Raw genomic sequence first — 20,944 nt, 5'->3', positions numbered from 1 at the left:
GTATTACATGACAGTGCACAATCAGGCGATTGCCTGTTGACGATGTGCAAGTCACAGGGGCAGGGGCACGACTTGAGTCATATACTATTGTTCTGAGCTAGGCATTGTGTAATAAGGAAAGAACGTACCTGAAGGGACAGAATACAGGAAAGCCTTCTGGTACACCAAATATCGGGGCCAGCATCGAACACGTGATGCTATTCTTAGTGCGCATTCATCCCAATACTAAAGTCCGGTGTATGTCAATCGATCTGGAGAACGTACATTGGAAACGCTCTTGATCCACCTGCTGGTCGTATAATGCACATCCAGACGACCATCAAAGCTGTGGCTGATCGGCTTGGCGGCTGCGCGTAGCTCAAGTTCACCGTCCACTTACCGAAGATGTGAGTCGGGTGCGCCTTTGATGCACAGACGATGCGTACGATTCTTACAAGAGGTTAAAGATAGAGCAAAGATAGAGTGCAACTTGACGGTGTACAAGAATAAGTCGGCGAAGGAACTTATGCCGTCGATCTTGGGAAGACATCTGAGCCGAGGAGTCGAGTCGCAAACGGTTTGGAAGGGAGGCCACCCACTCGGTTGAGACTTTAATCAGGCTAATCAAGAGACACACGGGCTTACCTAGGGTTCAAGAACGACTGTGGCCGGGTGGGCGAAAAGGCGCGAATGCGGAATGATGTTTCGACTTTGCCACCGTGAGCGAATCGATTCAAGGGACTGACACGCACGGAAGTATAACTACGCTGTCCGTCAACCATCTCGAGAGCTCACCACGCTAATGGGACGAGACGCCGTTCCTTTTTGCCATAGGCGCCTGGAACACTCAAGCACTTGCGCGTCCATGTATTGCCTTGTATATACCCCTCTCGACCGGCCGTGCTCTTTACATCGCAGATCATCAGAACCCTGCTAACTCTTCCACGGGTAATACTTTCTGACGAAAGCAGCATCTCCCTCGGACGGGCGCGTTGGCGGCTGTATCTGTTCCACACCCACTTTGACCCCATTTTGCTTCTTGATTTTGACCAGCGGGCATTGATTGAGGTCGCCTACGCAAGCTTGATTTGCGAGGGCGGTGGACGCGTACATCACTGCAGCCTTTGTAAGCCTTTTCTGATCACCTATGTCACATTTTTTGATAGACTCACTTATTGAATTGACGTCGAACTCTCTATCGCCGTCTTGTTTTTCTGCGGTCTTGATGTATTCCTCAGACAAGAATTCATTTTCACGTGCAAAGGCAGCATCGGTACATAGCTTGTTGCTTAGGTCCTGAATGCTGATGCCCTTGTTCTCGGGTTTTGACTGGGCTGTCATGAGAGCGACTGCGAAACCTTCAAGCTTGACGCAGCGGAATTCAACGTAGTCGTCCCCTAAAGTGTTTATCAGCAGGTGCACTCGAAAGATACGGCGCTTCCTTACGATCTTGGCGCTTCATCTCATGCTCCAGGCCGAGCACTAGGTACATTAGCGGAGCTATTCAAGTTGTCCGCATTCAAAAAGACTGACCATGTCCAATCTGCAATTCATTAATGCCGCTCTCTGCATCGAAAACTTGCCCACACTTACCTCGTGCGCAATAACCGCGGAATCAGCATTATCTGCTAATGTCAATGAGTGCCTGAACCCTATGTAGTTTGAGTCGGCGTGCTCTTTGGGCGTATAACCCACAGTCCCAGCACTGACGCCGCCAGAGTTTGCCGTATCCCTCCAGTAGATGGCCAGCACGTCATCAGAGACGAGTTTGTTGCGCTTCCCATTCCAATGGCCATAGTAGAACTCTTTGAAGCAAAGCTGAGTTACCCCCGCAAACGTCACTTCGGAAAAAGCGAGATTGTGACCTGTTCCCTTGCTGGCCCCGCCGCCGAGCGCTTCGTCCCATAGTGCGATTGCCTCCCTCAGGCGACATCCAATCTTCGCTTTCATTTCTGCCGTGGCGTAACAGTAGCGAACGCGATTGCGCTTCTTGAGGATACCACGAATTGGCCAGGGTCCGGAGGTGTCGCCGCTGACGAAGGCTGGAAATCAACCAAGTTAGTCATGCCTCAAAAACTCGCGAAAGAGTTAATCGGTTGAACTTACGACTGATCCATCTACTTTGTAGGGCGCTGGAAGCATTGCTGGAGGCCACCAGAGAGCCATCATCGGGGTCAGGCAATATTTCAGGCGAGTGCAGTTCGGGCAGCGGAAAGGATTGATCGGGGCTTATTGGAACCCAGGAGTAGCTGATCGTGACGGGAACTAAGAGGAGTAATAAGACTGCGATTCGAGTCAAGGGGGGCCATTTTCGTCGCATTCTAGGGTGTTAGAGATTTCGCGTGGGTGAGGGCGAGGTTTATAAGGTGACGCCATGCGGGATCGGGGGAGAGGGGTGACGAGCTCCAAGCGTCAACATATTTCGCCGCGAGATTAAAAGCATTCACTCACTGATCAGAAAAACTTTGCCCCGCACAGCTCTTGCTTGTATTCACGGCTGCAGGTGCTGCCGCAGCCTTGACATACCTAATCTTGAAACAATAAACCATTATAGCCTGTAAGTCGTTAGCATCAAGAGCGGCAGTCTCTAAGACGTAGGTTAGGCTTGTGAACACTCACATCTCTCAATGTCTCCACAAGCAGAGCGCTGTTTCCGCAAAAGGTGCGTGGCATAAGCATCTCAACGAGAACAAATGGGAAGTCAACCGGCATTCGAAATGAAGGATTAATAGGGTATCACACGATGACTACCTCTCACATTTACATCAAACCATAATCATTATCATCCAGCGGCTCCGGCTCCACCATACTCAACTCTCCAGACTCACTGCTAACCTCGTCGCAGCTATACTCTTCCTCATCCACCTCCGCAACAGCAACTACCGACATCTTCTTAGGGGTTTCAGTAAAGAGCTTCCTCGGCGCTTCGACAGTGATAGGAGTAGGCGGGGTATCCTTCGGGTACTTTAGCAGTTCTTCCAAGGGCGGCGAGAATTTCTGCGTGTCAAGATCATGCATGGAGATCTGGTGGGGGTCGGGGTCATATTGGGATGAGGAGGACCAGGTGGGCCGCGTAAGATTGGTCCGCTGGGGGCAGCGGCAGGTGTGGGGGCAGTGTTGGTGGGGAGTTGTTTTCGGCTGGTGGAAGAGGAGGGGAAGGTCGATTGACGTGATGGAAGAGAAAGGGCCGGGTCATCCATCTGGATGGAACCTGACAATGGATCCATGTCCTCCGCCGGGGCAGGCTTTGCTGCTGGTGCTACCGAGGGTGTGGGCGCTGCCGAGTCCGCTGGGGCTGTCGATGGCATTGGCGCTGTCGCCGGGACAGGCATCGTCCTTTGTCGCTGTACCAGCGGCTGTTGGCCTGATCTTGAAGGCCTCGATATCATCTGCCTGCGAGGGTGTGATGGCTCTGCAGGTGGCGGAGTTGGACTTTCTGTTGGGGGACCGGAGACGTTGATCAAGCTATTGGATGACTGCTGCGCTACTACCATTTCTGTAGCCCTAGAAGCAGATGGGTCTGGTTGCTGACTGTCTTTCTTGTGCTGCTGTACGTGTTTTCTGACTTGCTCTTTCTTCCTCTCGGCCATCTCCAAGGCGCGCTCTTGCTCAGCTACACGATTGAAGTCGATATCGCCGAAGCCGATCTTCGTAAGGATGCTACCAACTAGGTACCGGTATCGATCATGGCCACTGACGAGTTTACTCATGTCGACGTTCTCAACGCCAAAGACGCCTTTGACCTCTTGCAGACCCGCAACGCCAAATTCGAGCTTAGTAGAGCGGTACAGGAAGCCCAAAATGTAGTCTTCTGTGCTATACACATTGACCACGCGAGCAGCCACGACCGAGCGAATCTTTCTCCAGGATTTGCTGTCTGAGGGTGCTGGTGTTCCCATCAGTACGGCAGCTTCGACTAGGCCGAATGCGTTTTGTTCTGCCAACTCAACCAAGCAGGAATAAATGACACGTGCCCCAATTGAGTATCCCATGAGGGTAACAGGTCGCTTTCCTTGTACACCATCAATGAGGGCATGCGCTAACACTTTTCCAGCCTTGTCTGCCCTAGCGAGCGCGACACTGAAAGGGTTGTCGAGCACACTAGCAACTTTGACGAGGCCCAGCGGCCAAAGCCCAGCATACAGGGCTCCAAGAAGCGTACGGCTGACAATAGTATAGGTAACGCCATCCCAGGCGTAGCTAAAAAGGACGTCGTTGAGCGAATTGCCCATGCGAAGCATAGCATCAAGCTCGAAGCGGAGCGCAAATGGCTCGGTACCTGCACCATCAATGATCTCCCACGGCTTGTTAACATCGGACGGTGAGGTGAGCCAACCGCTGATGCCGATGGCTACACGAAGACGGTGTTGCTCGCGCTTCGTGGGGTCACGTGCGTCAAGTTCTGCTGCCCATTCATGGTCGCGCTGGGCGGATGGGCGTTCAGGGTCTGTGCTGTGTGAGTACTTATCCCATTTCAAGTTCTCACAGCGGCGTACCTTGGACGGGGATGAATTCAAAATCCTGTACTTCCCTGGCATATTGCTCCATGATCCTTCCGGTCATCTTAGCACCGTAGGCACCGAAGAGAGAGCCGACGAGGACCGAACTTCCCGCCAGTGCACCAAGGTATGTTGATACAACGCCCAAACCAAGACCACCCATGACGGTACCGAGGCCAGCGGCGAGCAATGGTGCTGCAAGGCCACCAGTGACACCGATGAGAACAGCACCGCCGACCGCAGCGAGGCCGACCTTCCATTTACGTGATGTCGCATCATTTGCAGCCTGTTTCTTCGCCGATTCTTCCGCGTCCATCTGAGAAGCTGCGGTGGCTAGAAGGCCTTGAGCGACCGATTTCTCGTGCTCAGCTAGCAGATCCGACTCAAGCTCTAGGCTACTCGTTAAATGAAGAAGCAGGAGCCGGGAGTGGGCGGAGTATTGCTCCAAGCTCAGGATGAGCAAAAGAAGACAATGCAGTATGAGCACCTTCTGTTCAGCTTCGAAAGCCAATAACTGGGTTTGAATGACCTCGTAACGTCCATGCTTCCGCTTGTTGCCCGTAAAACCCGTGCTACTGAACGGATCCCCTTCGAAGTCGAGAAGCAGAGGATTGCCTTGTCTGTGCCTTTCGCCTTCCTCGATCATTTTCTTTCTCTTGGTCTTCGCCTGGCGAACAACGTCGCCGCGCACGGCGAGCACGTCGCAGATGCGATGCATGACGCCTGCCCTCCACTTATCGAAGTACGTCAAGGCAGCTCTTCGCAAGCCAAGCATGTGTGTCGATTCGACCTCCCGTTGACGCGCCCTCCTCCTCCCTTCTGCCTCCAGGGCCGCTTCATTCTGCGGTTCATCGAAGCTTATGAGATCCCGCGTCGCCGTCTGCGGTTGTGGGGACTTTGGTGGGGCCGCCGCCGTGGAAGATTCGGTCTCGTGGGTCTTGTCGGCATCGAAGGTCGCGACTAGATCGCTGCGCATCGCATCGGTGCAGAGGAGCACCAGCAGGGCGAGCTCTACGCGCAGAGCGGGCGTTTCGAGGACCGACGTGAGGGAGGCACCTTCATCTTGTTTGGCGGCGCTCGGTCCCGCACCAGTAATGACATTGGCGACTTTGAAGAGCATCTTCGCTTGCGCAGGCGCCTAGAGACTTCACTGAAATGGCAGCATGGCTGCCTGTAAAGGAGGAACTGGTGAACGTGGAGTCGCTGTTTGGGGCTTAGACCGGGCCTGGCCCGCAGGATTCCACGAGTGTCGGCCCCCGCATACGCGCCTTATTCATCCCGTCAGATCTTGGCACTCGAAGCACTGGGAGCCTGTCACCGCAAATGTGATTCCTGGAGGCGTGAAGATTGGTGTCAAGAAAAGGAAATGACCCTGAGCGCCAAGAGTCGCACCAACGCGGGATCACGTTACCGGTACCATGGATCCACATTCCGCAACTTCCATCTCAGATCCACCATCCATATGACACTCCGTCCAACGACCCGCTTCCTAGCGGCGAATCGTCTCTACACGTCCTTATTTGGTCAATGTTCATTATGCTGCACGCAACAACCACGCCGGCAGACCCATCGCTGTGGACAGTGACATTACTGACAGAGCTGTGTAACAATACGATCGCGTGATTTACAACCAAAGAGATACTGCAAGCCTTCAGACATCTAACAACTCGCAATACGCCCACAATTCATACCTCCAGCGGCAGAATTGTCAGCCCCAGCCGTCTATGCCGCGGCATTGCTCAAGAGATAATTCACCGCTCTTGCAATATCACTAGTGTCCCTAACACTCCTCAGCAGTGGCGCTGCACCCACAGCAGAGAAGAGCTCTGGCTGCTGTCTTGCGGATAGCTGCATCGTTCCCGTCCGAATCAGACCCGTGGAGGTTGAACCCATTCTGACATTCCATGGTGTAAAGCTCTGATGCCATTTACGTCCATATTATGCCTACTGCCTTTTTCTTGGGCATACGCCAAACACGAAAGGAGGATGAGATAACTAGAAAGAGATATGGTAGATCGAGAGAAAGAGAATTGCTCGCACTGCGTTAGGAATGCTACTAGACAAGCCGACAGATCGTCAGAAAAACATGCGCAAAGCGATCCCAGAGCTGCAGAAGCCACTGCCCTCAACGAGTCGTCTTACGAACGGTCGGAGAGCGAGTCATACGATTACTCGGAACGTGAAGTTCAAAGTCGGCGTTGCTGAGCAGCTTCGAACGTCAGTCCAACTTCACGGACCTCACTCAAAGCCTCAAAGGGCTCTTTTTGACCAATATCCTGGCATCATGTGTCCGTGCAAGATAACGCCATTTGAACACGATTGCGTCAATACACTGTTCGGTAGGGAATACGCCGAAGTCTGCGCTAAGATCGCGGGGCCCCGCCACCGTTTACCCCATTCCAGGTACATCTCTAGAACACGACGTAGACCCCTCCCTACCGCTAAGACGATCAAAGCTTGTTCCTTTTCGCCGTTCCCTATGGTCGATCTAAAATATCCGGTGATGCGGAAAGGGCGACGCAATGGTCCTTCGATTGATGTATTCTAATTTCTCCGCGTCATGTGGCTAGTTGCGAAGGCTGTTGTGCGTCCTAGAGAGATGTTCCGACCTCCATGTGTGAGCTACGACGTGGCAGCTATAACTATAGATCCATGGTACGTTTTGTCTTGTAGCTTATTTCCCAAGTCATAATCTTGCGCATCTCCGCAAGATGTCTCTTCGTGCTATCGTGCGCAGTCTTCTACTGGCACCTCTCGCTATCGCGTTACCTGTTCCCGGACACAATGATGAGAAGCCAGCAGCATTCTTCCTAGCCGGCGATTCCACTACAGCTGTGCAATCCACTGGCGGTGGCGGATGGGGAGATGGCTTCCTGCGGACGCTCAAGAGTCCCGCTTTTGGTGTAAACAAAGGCCACAATGGCGCAACAACTGTGTCTTTCGTAAAAGGTGGCGATTGGGCCCAGGTCCTCAATCTCGTCAAAAACGCGACGGATAACTACAACGTTTATGTTACGATCCAATTCGGACATAATGACCAAGTCAGTGACCTCAGGTCCTTCCTTAAGCTGTGTATATAAGCTAACCACTATGAAGAAACCCGCCAACAACGTCAGCATCCCACAGTTCAAAACCAACCTAGCCTCTCTCGCCTCAGATGTCCAATCCCTCGGTGCCACCCCTCTCCTATTCACCTCCCTCTCCCGCCGCAACTTCAACGGCAACGAACTCATCCAGGATCTCGGCGACGTGGTGAACGCCACGCGGGAAGTCGCAGCCGCCTCTCACATAAAGCTCATCGACCTCAACGCCGCATCGCGCAAGTACGTACAAGCAATCGGCTCCGCTGACGCGGATAAGTACAACCTAGTTGAAGGCGATCGGACGCATCTTAATACGCACGGCAGCGATGTGTTTGGTCGCATAGTTGCGGATTTGCTTCTCGGGAGCGACAGGAGTCTGGGTAGGTGGATTGGCAGGAACGTTACGCTTAGCCATTTGATTGCAGAGGGGGTCTACGCCTGAATCACTGCATGACTAAACGGTCTTGAGGTTTTCATTGGCCGAACCGTGTATTTACAGGCCGTGCATTACAATTGTTAAGATCAACTACGACTTGGTGCGTAACAGTGTCAGCCCTGCAACGTGTTAGCGTACGTTTTGGCCCCTGCGAACACTCTGAGTACGCGACGTAGCCAATCAGCGACGCTTCCGAGTTACGCACTGCCATTGTATAGCGGGAACAGAGTGTTCGGGCCCAGTACAGAGTGCAAAGATGTGGCCGCGTCAGGAAGAGGCTTAGGTATGGTATCCACCATTGTTGAGGCTGGTGCTCTGAAGTAATCTTGCGTCCGTTGAATAGGCTGTATAAGAACGGCAGCAACGAACGATGCTGTGTCCGAAGCAGCCGCTACCAATCTCATACCACCATGGCACGAACCCTTATCCTAAGCAGTCTGCTCCTCGCAGCGTCATCTGCCAACCCAATCAGCCGCGATGCAGCTAACAATACCATGGTTTACTCCTTTGACGATGTCCGTCTCCCATCCTGTCTCCTTCCTGCCCACTAACAGCATCAGGTAACACCTTGTACCGACCTCATCTGGACACCCTGTTACACCAATTTCACTTGCGCCCGTCTCATCGTCCCCCTCGACTACGCCGAGCCTACCGTTGGCAATACAACGATCGCCTACATCAAGCTCTCTTCTCCCACCCAGCCCGCCGAAGACATCCTCTTCAACCCCGGCGGCCCAGGTGGCTCCGGGGTAGACTCCGTCCTCAACGCCAACGCCGAACTGCTCAACAAGCTGGGCACGTCGTACAACCTTATCGGATTCGATCCTCGCGGTGTGAACAACAGCGGGCCGAGTCTGAGCTGCTTCCCTAATGATCCCGCATCGGAGGAACTGTTCGCCAGTCAAATTAAGAGGCCTATCAATAGCAAGTCGCCTGAGTCTGTGGTGCGCGAGTTCGAGATTATGGGCGCGTGGGGCGATTGGTGCTCGAATGTGCATCGTAATGACTCAGCGAAGTACGCGAGTACGGTGGCTACGGCGACAGATATGCTAAACTACGCGGAGAAGAAAGCCGTTGCGGAGGGCACGAAGCCGGAAGAGGCGAAGCTGTGGTATTGGGGTGTAAGCTACGGGACCGTTCTAGGTTCGACGTACGCGGCACTGTTCCCGGATCGCATTGGAAGACTCATCCTGGACGGTGTGGTTGACGTTGAAACGTACTACAAGGGAGCTTGGGGTGATCTGAGCCAGTCAGATGAAGCGGTGTTGAGCTTCGCGACGGCCTGCCAGGCCGCGGGAAAGGACAAGTGCGCGTTCTATTCCTCGACCGCAGACGAGATCGCGAAACGCATGCGAGACGTGCTGGAAGACCTTAGGACAAATCCCGTTCCCGTGGCCGACCCGGCGATCAGCCCTGTACCAACACTTGTCACCTACGAAGATATTTCTTTCACACTCTTTGCGGGGGCATACGTTCCATTCAAAACCTTCCCGATGCTGGCACAGATCTTCGCAGATTTGGAACAGCGCAATGGTTCATCACTTGCTTTAGCTGTGCAGGCTCAGCCTCCTACTGCTCTAGATTATGGTGGCCTGCTCGCATGCATGGATAACATCAAGATGCCTGGAGTGTACAACATCTCGACAATGGAGCTCTGGGAGCAGCACATCGAGGATCTCAATAACCAGTCAAAATGGGCCGGTGATCCCTGGGCAAGCGTAGCGCTGCTGTGCAGAAAGATGGATATTGTGCCTCCGGAGAGCCAGCGATTCCTCCAGGTGCCGAGTGCGAACAAAACAAGCTTTCCGATTCTTTTCATTGGAAATACCGTTGATCCTATTACTCCCATTGTTGGGTAAGTTGATGCCAATCTTCTCCTCACGTTTGCTAATACTGCGACAGCGCACGGAAAATGTCTGGCCTCTTTCCTGGATCTGTCTTGTTGACGCAGGAATCAGTCGGTCACACATCCCTCGCCGCGCTTTCGGAATGCACGTCGCATAACGTGCAGCAGTATCTGGAGGGAACATTGCCCGCAGCCAATACTACATGTAAAGTCGAGAGCGCACCTTTCATCACGGAGGTTTAAGTCGGTGGAAGTGGTGTCGCGGTTTTCCGGAAGTTCGTCTGGTGGTTCATACAATATTCCCAAAGCTATAATTGATAGATTAATCTTCAGGCTCTCATGGCCCCGTATTCTTCCTTTTCCTGGTCCTGAGACTGGTAACCGATGCACTGAGGCGAACATTGACACTGTGCTAGACGAACAGAGGGGGGCCGACCTTGGAACTATGGGCTACTCGGTTTATACACCGAAAATAGGAATCGTGTACAGATGTTAAGCTATCTGCTCCACGCTTTCCTATATGTTTTGACTGCATATCTCGATAACGACAGTATCACCACCACGATGCGTCCACAAAATGCCTCCGTCATTGCGCAGTTTCCCCTGAGCTGTATCAAGCCGCGCAGCACTTCTGGTAGACCGTCTTTTGAAAGGGCCAAATTCCCGTCTTCTTGGAAGAGCAGCCGCTATCCCAAAGGTGCGAATATTTAGGAGCGACGCAGTTGTCGTAAGTGCAGGTACCATGGTAGGTCCTTTGACAGTTCACATCGGCCATGGCTTTGCATGAATTAGCTTTGCGTCAGCTGATTATACCATTGCACGTACAGCTGGCAGTAAGACTAAAGATGTTTCTTAGCGAAAGGTGCAGAACGACGCGATGGTATGAACTTACCCAACAATGGTCACAAGGATGGTAGAGATGTGCTTCATGGTTCTGGCAATTTAAAACTTGACTTAGAAAATTCAGCTGCAGTCACGAGCTTGGATTGAACGCTTGAGGCTGCGGTGACAATGGCGAGGCCATGGTGGTTTTTATATGTCGTTTGCACGACCCTCGACAGTGCCAAGTTGATGAATGACCATGCTCAGTTTCTTGTGCTCGGAGTTTTATCTTGGCGTTAAAAATGTCTCATGCAGAGGCGTGCTGATAGGCAGCTTGAACGTGCTACAGCTCAGCCGCAAGGGCTACGAACATCCTTCAGGTAGAACAAGGCTCGATCAGATCGGCAGAAAACCGTATTCTCTTTTCTTTTTGTAATATATTCCCGCGTCGTGAAGCCAATCAGACAAATTAAAGAACACGAAAGGTTGACCGATGCAGGTGCAGGCTCTCGCAAGGTGTCCAAGCCCGTATCCAAGACCTGGTAAAAAGAGTGATAGTGACACCAATGGTCCAGCCAAGGAACGTAAACGGTCACGCCTCGCATTCGTCGCATTCGCGCTTCTTAGTGCTGAATATAGCAATAGCTGGTGACCTGATTTCCATACCGTGAGGATAGGCATTGACATCCCCGTGTGGCTAGTGTTCTGATCACAGACTGAAGTGGCCTGCTTCAACTTCGCCTTGTCATCAGTATCCTTCTTTGGTACTCCCAATCGCATGTGTAGCAGATCTTTGCCAATTATTCTCACTTGCCAGCGCTTCCAAACATCTCTTTCGGCCAAGGGCCGCTCGTAGATGGTCGACTTGATCCAAAGATCACATTGATACCTATCATTGAGAACGAGTGCCCGACGATCTCATTGTTGTTGTATCCTTTCCGGCTCTTATGAACATGGTATGGATCAGAGAGCACTCCCGTTGAAGAGGTGCGTCGAAGACTAGGTGAATTTAATTACATATACGATGTTGGCTTGATCTCCGGGACAAACATTTATGTCGTAACCCTTGTATTATGGACCTCTCGCTCCGGACCTGTTTCAAACACTCGGAGGGTGTAACCTGGAAAGAGAAAGACTGTTTCATCTCGAGGAAACGGGACCATGTCCTCCTTAGTCCTGGTCTCGCGCAATACAGTCTAATGCCCTTTCGCAGCGCCGGATAGATTGCAATATACAGCGACGTCCAAACGCACGTAAGACAAGAGAAAACAGAGGAAAATAAAGATAATGTAGAACGTAGGTACAAGATAGCGATGGCCAAGTACAGCCATGTGGCTGCCACAACAGAACTGATGTACGCACAAGACATGACATCCGCTTACCCAGCTCATATCAAAATGATGTTGAATAAGCGCGAGGCCGAATTCCTTCGATCGACTGGACCATCCACATGATACTTCGCACCCCAGTCCCTATGCTGACACTGTCGTATATTCCATTTTGGTTCGTACAGCCCTCTTAGAGGCGATACCCAGCGCGTCGTACTCATATAGCAGCTCGATATGAGCTTGTACACTGGCGGTGAGCCTATCCGTTGCCTGTCCAATTCAGTCAGATCTACAGTCCGGTCGATAGCTTGGCTTAGAGCTTCTTGAGAGTTTGCAACGACTGGTCTTACGACTAGTGATCTCGCCCATAGTGTGGAACCCTTCAAGCTAGGTAGCGACATGATTCTGCAGCCTTCGATGACCGCGATGCCACCTATGCCCATGATTTCTGGGGCAAGCATATCTAGAGATGATTCGATTGTGTCGCACGCGAAAAGGCAGCGGCCCTCCATTGTGAAGGCGATCAAACTCGTCAAGGGATGCAGGGGCATTTCCGCTGCATCCGCACGAAGACGTTTGCGTAGAATACTGCTTACTTTCCACCAGTCGACCTTTGGCTTCACTCTCTGCTCGTATTCTGTGAGGATGTCAATATCTCCTTGCTCAGTACAAGCGGGTCGATGCTTCCTCGGGTAAGACCACTCTTCCTTTGATGATTCACATAATGCAGCCAGATCTTGCTGGTGTGTGACGCTTAAATGGTCGAAGAACTTCCCGCCAGCAGTGATTACCCAGACAAAACGATCGATCCATGCGTCCCAAGTGCTTTGATGGAGCCTTGTGTTAGCTGGTGTGGCTGTTTCATTGCCGAAGCCTAGTGCAACGAGATATCGATCCCGTATGCTAGAAATTGTCGAATCGATCCAAGTGAGAATATCGGAGTGAGCCGCTGAACTCGGGAAGTCTGTGCTTTTCCACTTGATGACCAACGGTGCGAAACTGTTGTTGTCTACCCGTGATGTAATTGTGGAACTTGTTGCATTGTTGGACAAATATTTGAAATTTTCGAATTGATTCTCACTGCAGATCCGCACAAGGGTTGATGCGTTACCAGGCCTGTCCCAGTTATCGGGGGCGGAGTGCAGATAAGGTACCCAGTGCTCCACGTACGAGAAATTCGCTCTGAGAAGATACTCGCCTGTGTTAGCGAGATCCCGGATTTGAGGCTCTTCGTGTAACCGGACGAGAGTGGGGTCATGATTTGCGTCTGTTTCGTACATTGGCTTTCTAACGGAAGTAGAAACATGTTCACAAAGTAAAGCGTTACCCTGGCGCGGGGTGCGCCAGTCTGGGACCCACGAAGGCAAAATGCCGTCGTTATTTTGATAACTGCGCATCATGGCTTGATCGAGAATCCATGCGAATTGATTATAATTCAGTATCATTCTGGCTGCCATCGTGTAAATGTCTTCGAGAGGGCTCTCGTAGTCCACTATAATGTGAAGGTATTCAGAACCGCGAGATGAGTGTTTCGTATCAGTATGGAGTCTCACGTCGCCAGCCAAGGCAGCCAATGTGAAAAGTCGATCTCTACTATCGAAGCACTCGAAATGGTCGAAATGCTCAATCAGTCTTTGCAAACGTGTCTCGCTCTGGGGCTTATTTTCTCTCAACGCCCACCTTCTCCAGAGGCGAAACATAGCGACAACAGCACGCAATTGCCTAGTGTTTTCGGAGGCTGTCTGGGATTGTGAATCCAAAACATCCACTACCAGACCTAAGCGCACAAAGAGGATTCGTTCCGCGCCGCAATGAAGTACAACGTTTGGGTTCAAAACAACCTCCTGGATGATCCAGCGTCGGCTAAACCAGGGAAGGTTCACCAAATTCGAGAGGCAGAACCTCAATGGGCCCAAATGAGGCTTGGAATGCGATTTGGATGGTAAATTCGCAAGGCGCGCAAGCCTATCGATGCGCGCGACAGCTCGGTCTGCTGTTGTGTCGTATCCGAGCCAAACAAGTACCGTAGAAGCAACCCGATAGATGTCAGTCATCAAAGTGATGTGCTTACTCTTCTCAGCATCGTCTTTCTGATTGATGCATACAGCATCGGCCCAGAGCAATCGTGATGCGTCCTGGCGCCTAAACATACAGAGCGCATCGAATAGATTTGCAGTGATGCGCATCCGGCTCGGTTCGTCTTTATGATCAACCAAGAGAGACTGTGAAAACGTTTCACCTCCCCACGTGTACGAGATCGCATCGTACAACGGTGTTTGTACGTCGTACAGATCAACAACATGGATGTGGCATCGCAGTTCGGTCGTGACGTCGCTAGCAGGCTGGAGCTCTAACAGGCGAGTATGCGTAGGCGAAGGCAGATCCGAGTACTGGTAGGTCTGTTCGGCCGTTAGAGGAAGTGCATAATGGTCCATCGTAGGCGTAGCTAAATCTTGTCGGTAGAACCGAGTGTGTTCGTAGAGACTGTCCTTGGCCGGGTTGGGTATTTGAGTGAGCGGCTATGTAAGGCACTGCGCTCCACGATTGGTCGAGGGATTGGCAGATACGCCCTATGAGCTGGCTGCAACAAGGCGCACATGCCCAGGCAGAACTCGACCGCCACAACCTGAGGGTTCCTTGACATCTTGTATGTGGCCCTATGGGGTTTCATAATATACGCGCAAGGGCGTGACTTCAAAAGAAGGAAACAAGAACAAAGCAGCGCCACGATCCATGCTCGGTGTAAAATCACCCAGTGAACGCAGCTCCTTGCATCTCCATTTCGACCTGTTCACGCATCCCAAGAACGAACATCAAGTGCACCCACAGGACCAACACGGCAATGAGCACGGCCTGCACCCCCACCACAACCGCCTTCCCTCTCTTCGACCACACGTTCGGATATGCAAGCACCTTGATTACATCATCTACCAGCGCCATATAAGCCGCGCGATACATAGCTCTATCGATGGTCCCCATCATTCCCCACGCCATCTCCCACGATGGCGGTATGAACCCAAATATCAGTGTACTGGCGCCCGTTAAGAGTGCTTGAATGAAGAACTCGCTTCTTCGCGGGGGTGCGCCGTCCGGTTGATCGACGATAGCATCAAAGCCATAGCTGGCGAATATGTCAAAGATGTAACTCGAAAGGTTAAATGGCGTGCGGAGGAGACGTCCGTATGTAAAGAGGACGGCGGCGCGGTGAAGGTCTGATCGGCGCGTGAAGCGTTCGTTTAAGCGGGGCCGGGGCCGGTGGACGAGCGAGGCGAGGAAGTATGTAGGGAGGGCGCTAGCGAGGAGGAGAGCGCGGTGCGAGAGGGGGTTTGGGAGGAAGAGGACGAGGAAGGCGCTGGTAAGAACCGGGAAGTAGAGGTGTGCAAAAGCGCGCCATGCTGGAGCAGAGGGTTGCGGGGTCAGCTCCGACGCCTTTGGTGGTGGGCCGTGAGCTGTAGTAGACATTGTCGGTTCAGATTGTCTAGAAGTGTGGTCAGGTCAAGAGAAAAGACACACGGGGATGGAAGGAACTGCCAAGCCTAGCGCGCGATGTCACATGGTAGCGCGTTTCGAAGGCTTAGCGTCTCATCTGCACTTTTGTAGAACTGGTCCCCACAGCAAAGGTGAAAGTGAACAGCAATCAATGTAGGTTCAAAGATTACCCTATTAGGAAGTTTCCCAACCTTCCCAGACAGTTGCACAAGCGCACGGCCGAAGCTCACCCAACAATCCCCTCTCTCGAACTTCCCGAAGCCGCCTTTCATACTCTTTATCGCAAAGCGTCTGGGAATGCCGGCCCCCTCCACTGCATGATAGCCACACCTTCACCCTTCTCTCCCTCAGCCGGTCTTTTGCACTCCAGCACGCTCATTTCCATCAACTTCTCATAGAATGGCACAGTCTTCTCCCAGCCGCTCGTGAACAGCAAACTCCGCCTCAGGTGCGGTATCTCCTTGATCACTTCTTGCACACATGTAATTAGCCAAGCACCAAGTCCTTTGCCTTGGAAATCGGTATCGATGTAGACGTCGGTGAGATATAGGAAGGTCGTGAAGTCGGTAATGCAGCGGGCAAAGCCTATGAGCTTGGATTGAGCCGTTTCAGCATTCGGCCTCGTGTCAAGGTCCTCGTACACGCCGAAGCAGAGTGAGTTTTCGAGCGTCTCGCGCAGTACGTCTTCCGGTAAGGCATCTGCCCAGTAGAAAAGGTCAGACGCGAAGACGGCATTGAGCTCGGCGATTGGAATAAGGGCTGTGTCTGTCGAGATGAAGTAGGTGTCCTTCGTCCAGCTGCGACGGGACAGCTTTTGCTTTGCTGAGGTCATGATGCAACGTTGTGTCCGAGACTGGTCAGATCCCTCTCGAGTCAAGTCGAAGGCAGTTTCACTCGGTGCTCAGTTGCCGCGGTGCCCAGGTAGAAATGAGACAATCACGCAAGATTGTCACTGATGTTAACGTGTACACAATGGAAACCTTTCGGAGACAATATCGCGTCGCGCGACATCGGACGCTACAATTTACCCCTCGAGCCGAAGTACAAGTGGCATTAGTCATTGATCGTATTCCTCGTACACTACATGTGTAGCTGTGTGCACTTCGGTCCGAAGAGTTACCAATCGATGGTTAGATGACGATGACTCCAACGCGGTAAACTCGCCCGCAACAACCCCACGTCGGCGCCAAGCAAGTAACGAGGCTAACTCGGATATAGCTAGCTGCGACGAACCTTGCGATATGCCGTGCCGAGTCACGTCCTCCGTCCGAACCATGACCTCTTCACCTCACCATGAGGATGTCAGCCTCGAACGTGATACTGTCGAAAAGGTGAAAACCCTTGTATACCTCATGATCACGATAACCGTCGCCTACATTCGATAGTCCCCGCGCTCCTGTTCAACCATCTTTCCAGATTCATTTCAAAACCCAGACGCTTACATCCTATCGAACACCAGCATAAGATCGTTAAAATGTCTTCCAGGTCGGGTGAGAATGAGCCTCTACTAGGCCATCGACATGCTGAATTTACGAAACCCGATCGTGGGAGATTTAACTACGTCAAAAGCCTCCTCTGGGGCCCTGCATCAATAGAACGATCTGTGGTGATGAAGCTAGATCTCACCATTCTACCCTACTTCTCGCTGATATGGTTCCTGTTCGGCGTAAACCGCGCCAGCTATAGCCATGCCTACATCAGCGGCATGAAAGAGGATCTCGATTTTCAGGGCAATCAGTTCAATTTGATGATCACGATTTACATGGTCTTCTATGCAATCTTCCAAATTCCGTCCACATCGCTCCTCACGTTGGCGCGTCCAAAGTACGTGTTCGTGGCTGCGAACGTGGCGTGGAGTGTTTTGACTCTGCTCACCTTTCGGATGCAACACGTCTACCAACTCTTCATACTAAGCGGCTTCGAGGGTGCGTTTTCGGCTGTTGCATATGTTGGAGCGCATTTCATCTATGGATCGTGGTACAAGAAGTCCGAATTGAGTACCCGAGCGGCAATCTTCTGTTGCTTTGGGCATACGGGAAGTATTGCAGGCGGATGGATCCAGGCTGGTTTGCTTTCTGCTTTCGATGGAAGGGGCGGGCTTCCAGCTTGGCGGTGGGTGTTTGTTGTTGTATCACTCATTACGATTCCTGTTGCTGCACTCGGTAAGTCATACTATCACACTGAGCTAGGTCGTCACTAACCCTTAGTGTAGGGTGGATTGTAATTCCTAATTTACCCGCGCATAAGAGCGCGTGGTACCTCTCAGACGAGGAGAAGGAAGTCGCCGTTACTCGTCTCGGCAAGACCAAGAAAGCCAGCTGGGACTTGACTGTCTTCCGACGAGTACTTTTGAGCTGGCAGTTCTGGCTCCTTCCCATGATATTCATGCGTAAGCCCATTCATGAATCAAACAAGATATCCGTACCTAACTTTCACATTAGTCTACTCCCTGTGCATCCAAGCCTGCGGCAACAACGTCATGCCCCTCTGGATGGCATCCCGCGGCTATACGACCATCCAGCAAAATACCTACCCCACCGCCATCTACCTCTTCGCCATTCTTGGCACGATAACCTATTCCCTCATTTCTGACCATCTCCAATCGCGCTGGCAGGCCTCGCTAGCCATCGGGTTGACCTTCATCATCGGGTCCTCTATTCTGGTTGCCGACCCCGCCGCGGATGGATGGCACTTCTTCGCCTTTTACCTGCTCGGGACTACGTATGCACCACAGGCTGTATGGTACAGCTGGATGGCCGATGTGACAGCGCACGATGTCCAGCTCCGGGCGATCACGACAGGCTGGATGAACAGCTTTGACTTTGCATTTGTGACGTGGTGGCCGTTGGTATTCTACCCTGTCACTGATGCGCCGCACTATGAGAAGGGTTACATCGCCAGCCTGGTTACGGGAGCGCTGGTTGTGCCTTTCGTGGGATTGATTGCGTATCTGGAAACAAGGGATCGCAAGAGCGGGAAGATTGGGCTGAGCTTTGATGCTCAGGGCGAGGAAAACGAAAACGTAGTAAGAGAAGACGTTGATTCGGGCTTGGTGAGTGTGCCGCAGATATCGTAGGATTGTTTCGCGTGTGTTGGGCAAGAGAAGTATGCACACTTGTACACCGCCTACAAGTAGGGCAAGGTATGTGATATGAGTTCCAGAGAAATTTGAGGACAGAGCAACGCGACCGCTGAACGGCTGATGCGCAATATCAAGGCAAAGCACAATAAGCCGAAGCAAGAGATAAAGAGGAAATGAATGTGTTGAGCGATGTTATTTCCGCACGCGCCAACCCGTGTCAGAGGTTGGGCGTGAAGCGTATGTGCTCAGTGCCGGGTGTAGGCCATCTCACACTCGGTCTAGAAGTCAGCCTCCCGCAGTTGAGAACCTCAGCGGTTTCTTCCGTATAGGACGTATGGGCTCAGCAACGCACGTGGCACGAACTTGATTTTGAGGCCCTGGTATTCGCAGCACTCCTCTATCACTACATCTTTCGTGTTCTCACAGCGCATGATCGCGCCGCATTAGGCGACCGGATGACGCCTGAAACTCAGCCCCCAGTGTTTCTCAAACACAATTGAAGACACCAGCGCATGATCAGTATTCGCTGGCACAGCCACATGTATTACGCGCCACCACTTGTACCGGCCCCCGCCAGTTCTTCGTCTTCGCATCTGAGTCGCTTCCGGTTATTCTCGGTCGCTTTCCTGACACGCCAGGGTGAATACATGAGTTGCGAGAAAGGCAACCTATCGCGCCTCGCATGACATACCTAGGTAGAAGGCATCGCCGCACATGACCATTTGGTGTAGAGGGCTGCTCCATTCCGAGGTATCGTGTTCACGCAATTCCCCCTGTCGAGCTGTGCCCGTAGGTAGGTCAGCGGCACGGCAGAAACTGAACACCGTGTCGTGAGATCACAATTGTGTGACATTTTCTTGACTTAACGCTACCCATCATCATCGCTGCCTTACGCCTTGTTCCCGCAGCCTACGTTGTACGTCCGTACGTATACCTATAAAGTATACATAGATGAGAAAGTATTCCAACATCTCTTCCCCACTGATCAATCCAAACACCTCAATCATTCATCCTTATCTGAGCATCATTATCCATCTCCATCTTCGAACCACCAAGATGCACATCCCGATCATTTTTCCTCTCCTCTCCCTTCTCCCTCTCACCACGGCCTTCCCTTCCTCTCCCTACAACACATCAACGTGCACCCGTACTACTCCTGACTACACCAACTGCTCCCCCTTGCAAGGCTCCAACTCCTCCTCAGCTAAGCAATGCCCGCACCACTACACGTTCCCCGAGTTCGCACCCGGCACAGGATCCAACCGCCAGCCGTACTTCCGTTTCCTGATTCTCTTCAAGTTGAACCCGGATCTATGCGAAGAGCAGGCGCACGAGCACTGGCAGACCGTACATGCGGATTTGACACTTGCGGTACGTAGGCCGGGTATGAAGTATCTATGTCTTAGATATGGATATAAGGTACCCTTCACCACTTTCCTGACTTACACTGACGTTGTTCCGCACGTCTAGGCAAAGAATACAGGCGTATTGATCGAGAGATATGTGCAATTTCACGCCGATCAAGAGCACAAAGATGCAATCCAGAGTCTCGTGGATACAGCGAGTGTGGAGGTTGCACCGTATGATGGGATTGCAGAATTCCATGCTAAAGACGCTGCATCGGTCCTGAAGTTCATTGACAATGCTTTCGGAGATGATCAGATTGTGAGGGATCAGGGGTATTTTGTGAATGAGGGGGATGAAGTTGCAGGTTATGGCTGGTAAGTTAAGCTTGAGGAGCTATGACAAGAGTGCGTTGGCTGACTGGACGATAGGATACGATACGCTGATCTATGGGTCGAAGATCGAGACATCTGGTGGTACTGATGGCATCCTGCCTGGTGATCCCCGCTTCAACAACGTGTACTGAGCAACAGGGTTTCTCGGTTCTGCTATTTGAGGAAGTGGCTTTAGACGTGATGAGGCGCTTGCGCTTTTCATAGAGGTTTCCCCATCTTCTATTGTTGGCTTTTTGTTATGCTTTCCTGGGCGATCTAAGCTGGCTTGGTTGTACTCCAGGGCTGTTGCGAGATTTTGCTACCTTACACTCCTTATAGGATCTTCAGGGCGCAGATATTGCCTATCTCGGCGAATCAAGGCACTGAGGGGGCTATTGAGCATCTTTTAGGCCTAGCGTAAAGAATCCGAGAGCCGAGTACAGTATATGCGTATATCTCATCCTAGATCATGCACTCTGCAACGTCGTGGTGGCGGAACAATAGCGCCTGTTACTGTTTTCTATCACAGTATACGAAGAACGAGCTCCACCTTTGCTTACTTTTAGGCCAAAGAGCGACGTCAGTTGGTGTGACCTTAGAATAGCAACAGTCGGGTCCTGCGGCTGAAGTGGCGCTAGTCCCACTACTGTAAGCCCTCAGAG

General features: G+C 52.0%; 8 protein-coding genes across 8 annotated transcripts; 4 read left to right on the top strand and 4 right to left on the bottom strand.

Annotated features, from left to right (window-relative positions):
• Window positions 1-912: 912 nt before the first annotated feature.
• Window positions 913-1,929, bottom strand: N0V89_009934 (uncharacterized protein; the record flags this gene model as incomplete). The annotated part of the gene is made up of 3 exons (XM_056218680.1): window positions 913-1,376; window positions 1,513-1,522; window positions 1,573-1,929. 3 exons carry the CDS (start codon window positions 1,927-1,929, stop codon window positions 913-915), a joined length of 831 nt encoding a protein of 276 aa, XP_056067945.1.
• Window positions 1,930-2,739: 810 nt separating this feature from the next.
• On the bottom strand, window positions 2,740-5,598 carry N0V89_009933 (uncharacterized protein; the record flags this gene model as incomplete). The annotated part of the gene is made up of 3 exons (XM_056218679.1): window positions 2,740-3,066; window positions 3,243-4,426; window positions 4,476-5,598. 3 exons carry the CDS (start codon window positions 5,596-5,598, stop codon window positions 2,740-2,742), a joined length of 2,634 nt encoding a protein of 877 aa, XP_056067944.1.
• A 1,591-nt stretch (window positions 5,599-7,189) lies between these two features.
• N0V89_009932 (uncharacterized protein) lies at window positions 7,190-8,003 on the top strand (the record flags this gene model as incomplete). The annotated part of the gene is made up of 2 exons (XM_056218678.1): window positions 7,190-7,519; window positions 7,575-8,003. The coding sequence occupies 2 exons, from the start codon at window positions 7,190-7,192 to the stop codon at window positions 8,001-8,003; spliced, it is 759 nt and encodes a 252-aa protein (XP_056067943.1).
• A 404-nt stretch (window positions 8,004-8,407) lies between these two features.
• Window positions 8,408-10,086, top strand: N0V89_009931 (uncharacterized protein; the record flags this gene model as incomplete). Its single annotated transcript, XM_056218677.1, has 3 exons — window positions 8,408-8,512; window positions 8,558-9,852; window positions 9,900-10,086. The coding sequence occupies 3 exons, from the start codon at window positions 8,408-8,410 to the stop codon at window positions 10,084-10,086; spliced, it is 1,587 nt and encodes a 528-aa protein (XP_056067942.1).
• Window positions 10,087-12,052: 1,966 nt separating this feature from the next.
• N0V89_009930 (uncharacterized protein) lies at window positions 12,053-14,428 on the bottom strand (the record flags this gene model as incomplete). The annotated part of the gene is made up of 1 exon (XM_056218676.1): window positions 12,053-14,428. The coding sequence occupies one exon, from the start codon at window positions 14,426-14,428 to the stop codon at window positions 12,053-12,055; it is 2,376 nt and encodes a 791-aa protein (XP_056067941.1).
• Window positions 14,429-15,759: 1,331 nt separating this feature from the next.
• N0V89_009929 (uncharacterized protein) lies at window positions 15,760-16,314 on the bottom strand (the record flags this gene model as incomplete). Its single annotated transcript, XM_056218675.1, has 1 exon — window positions 15,760-16,314. One exon carries the CDS (start codon window positions 16,312-16,314, stop codon window positions 15,760-15,762), a length of 555 nt encoding a protein of 184 aa, XP_056067940.1.
• Window positions 16,315-16,956: 642 nt separating this feature from the next.
• N0V89_009928 (uncharacterized protein) lies at window positions 16,957-18,558 on the top strand (the record flags this gene model as incomplete). The annotated part of the gene is made up of 3 exons (XM_056218674.1): window positions 16,957-17,644; window positions 17,695-17,871; window positions 17,924-18,558. 3 exons carry the CDS (start codon window positions 16,957-16,959, stop codon window positions 18,556-18,558), a joined length of 1,500 nt encoding a protein of 499 aa, XP_056067939.1.
• A 1,062-nt stretch (window positions 18,559-19,620) lies between these two features.
• On the top strand, window positions 19,621-20,289 carry N0V89_009927 (uncharacterized protein; the record flags this gene model as incomplete). Its single annotated transcript, XM_056218673.1, has 2 exons — window positions 19,621-19,935; window positions 20,035-20,289. 2 exons carry the CDS (start codon window positions 19,621-19,623, stop codon window positions 20,287-20,289), a joined length of 570 nt encoding a protein of 189 aa, XP_056067938.1.
• Between the last annotated feature and the right edge of the window lie 655 nt (window positions 20,290-20,944).

The sequence above is a fragment of the Didymosphaeria variabile genome (assembly GCF_027946475.1).
Source record: "Didymosphaeria variabile strain IMI 356815 chromosome Unknown scaffold_7, whole genome shotgun sequence".
NCBI lineage: Eukaryota > Fungi > Ascomycota > Dothideomycetes > Pleosporales > Didymosphaeriaceae > Didymosphaeria > Didymosphaeria variabile.
Note: the sequence above shows the minus strand (reverse complement) of the source record. Positions and strands in the feature narration are given on the sequence as shown.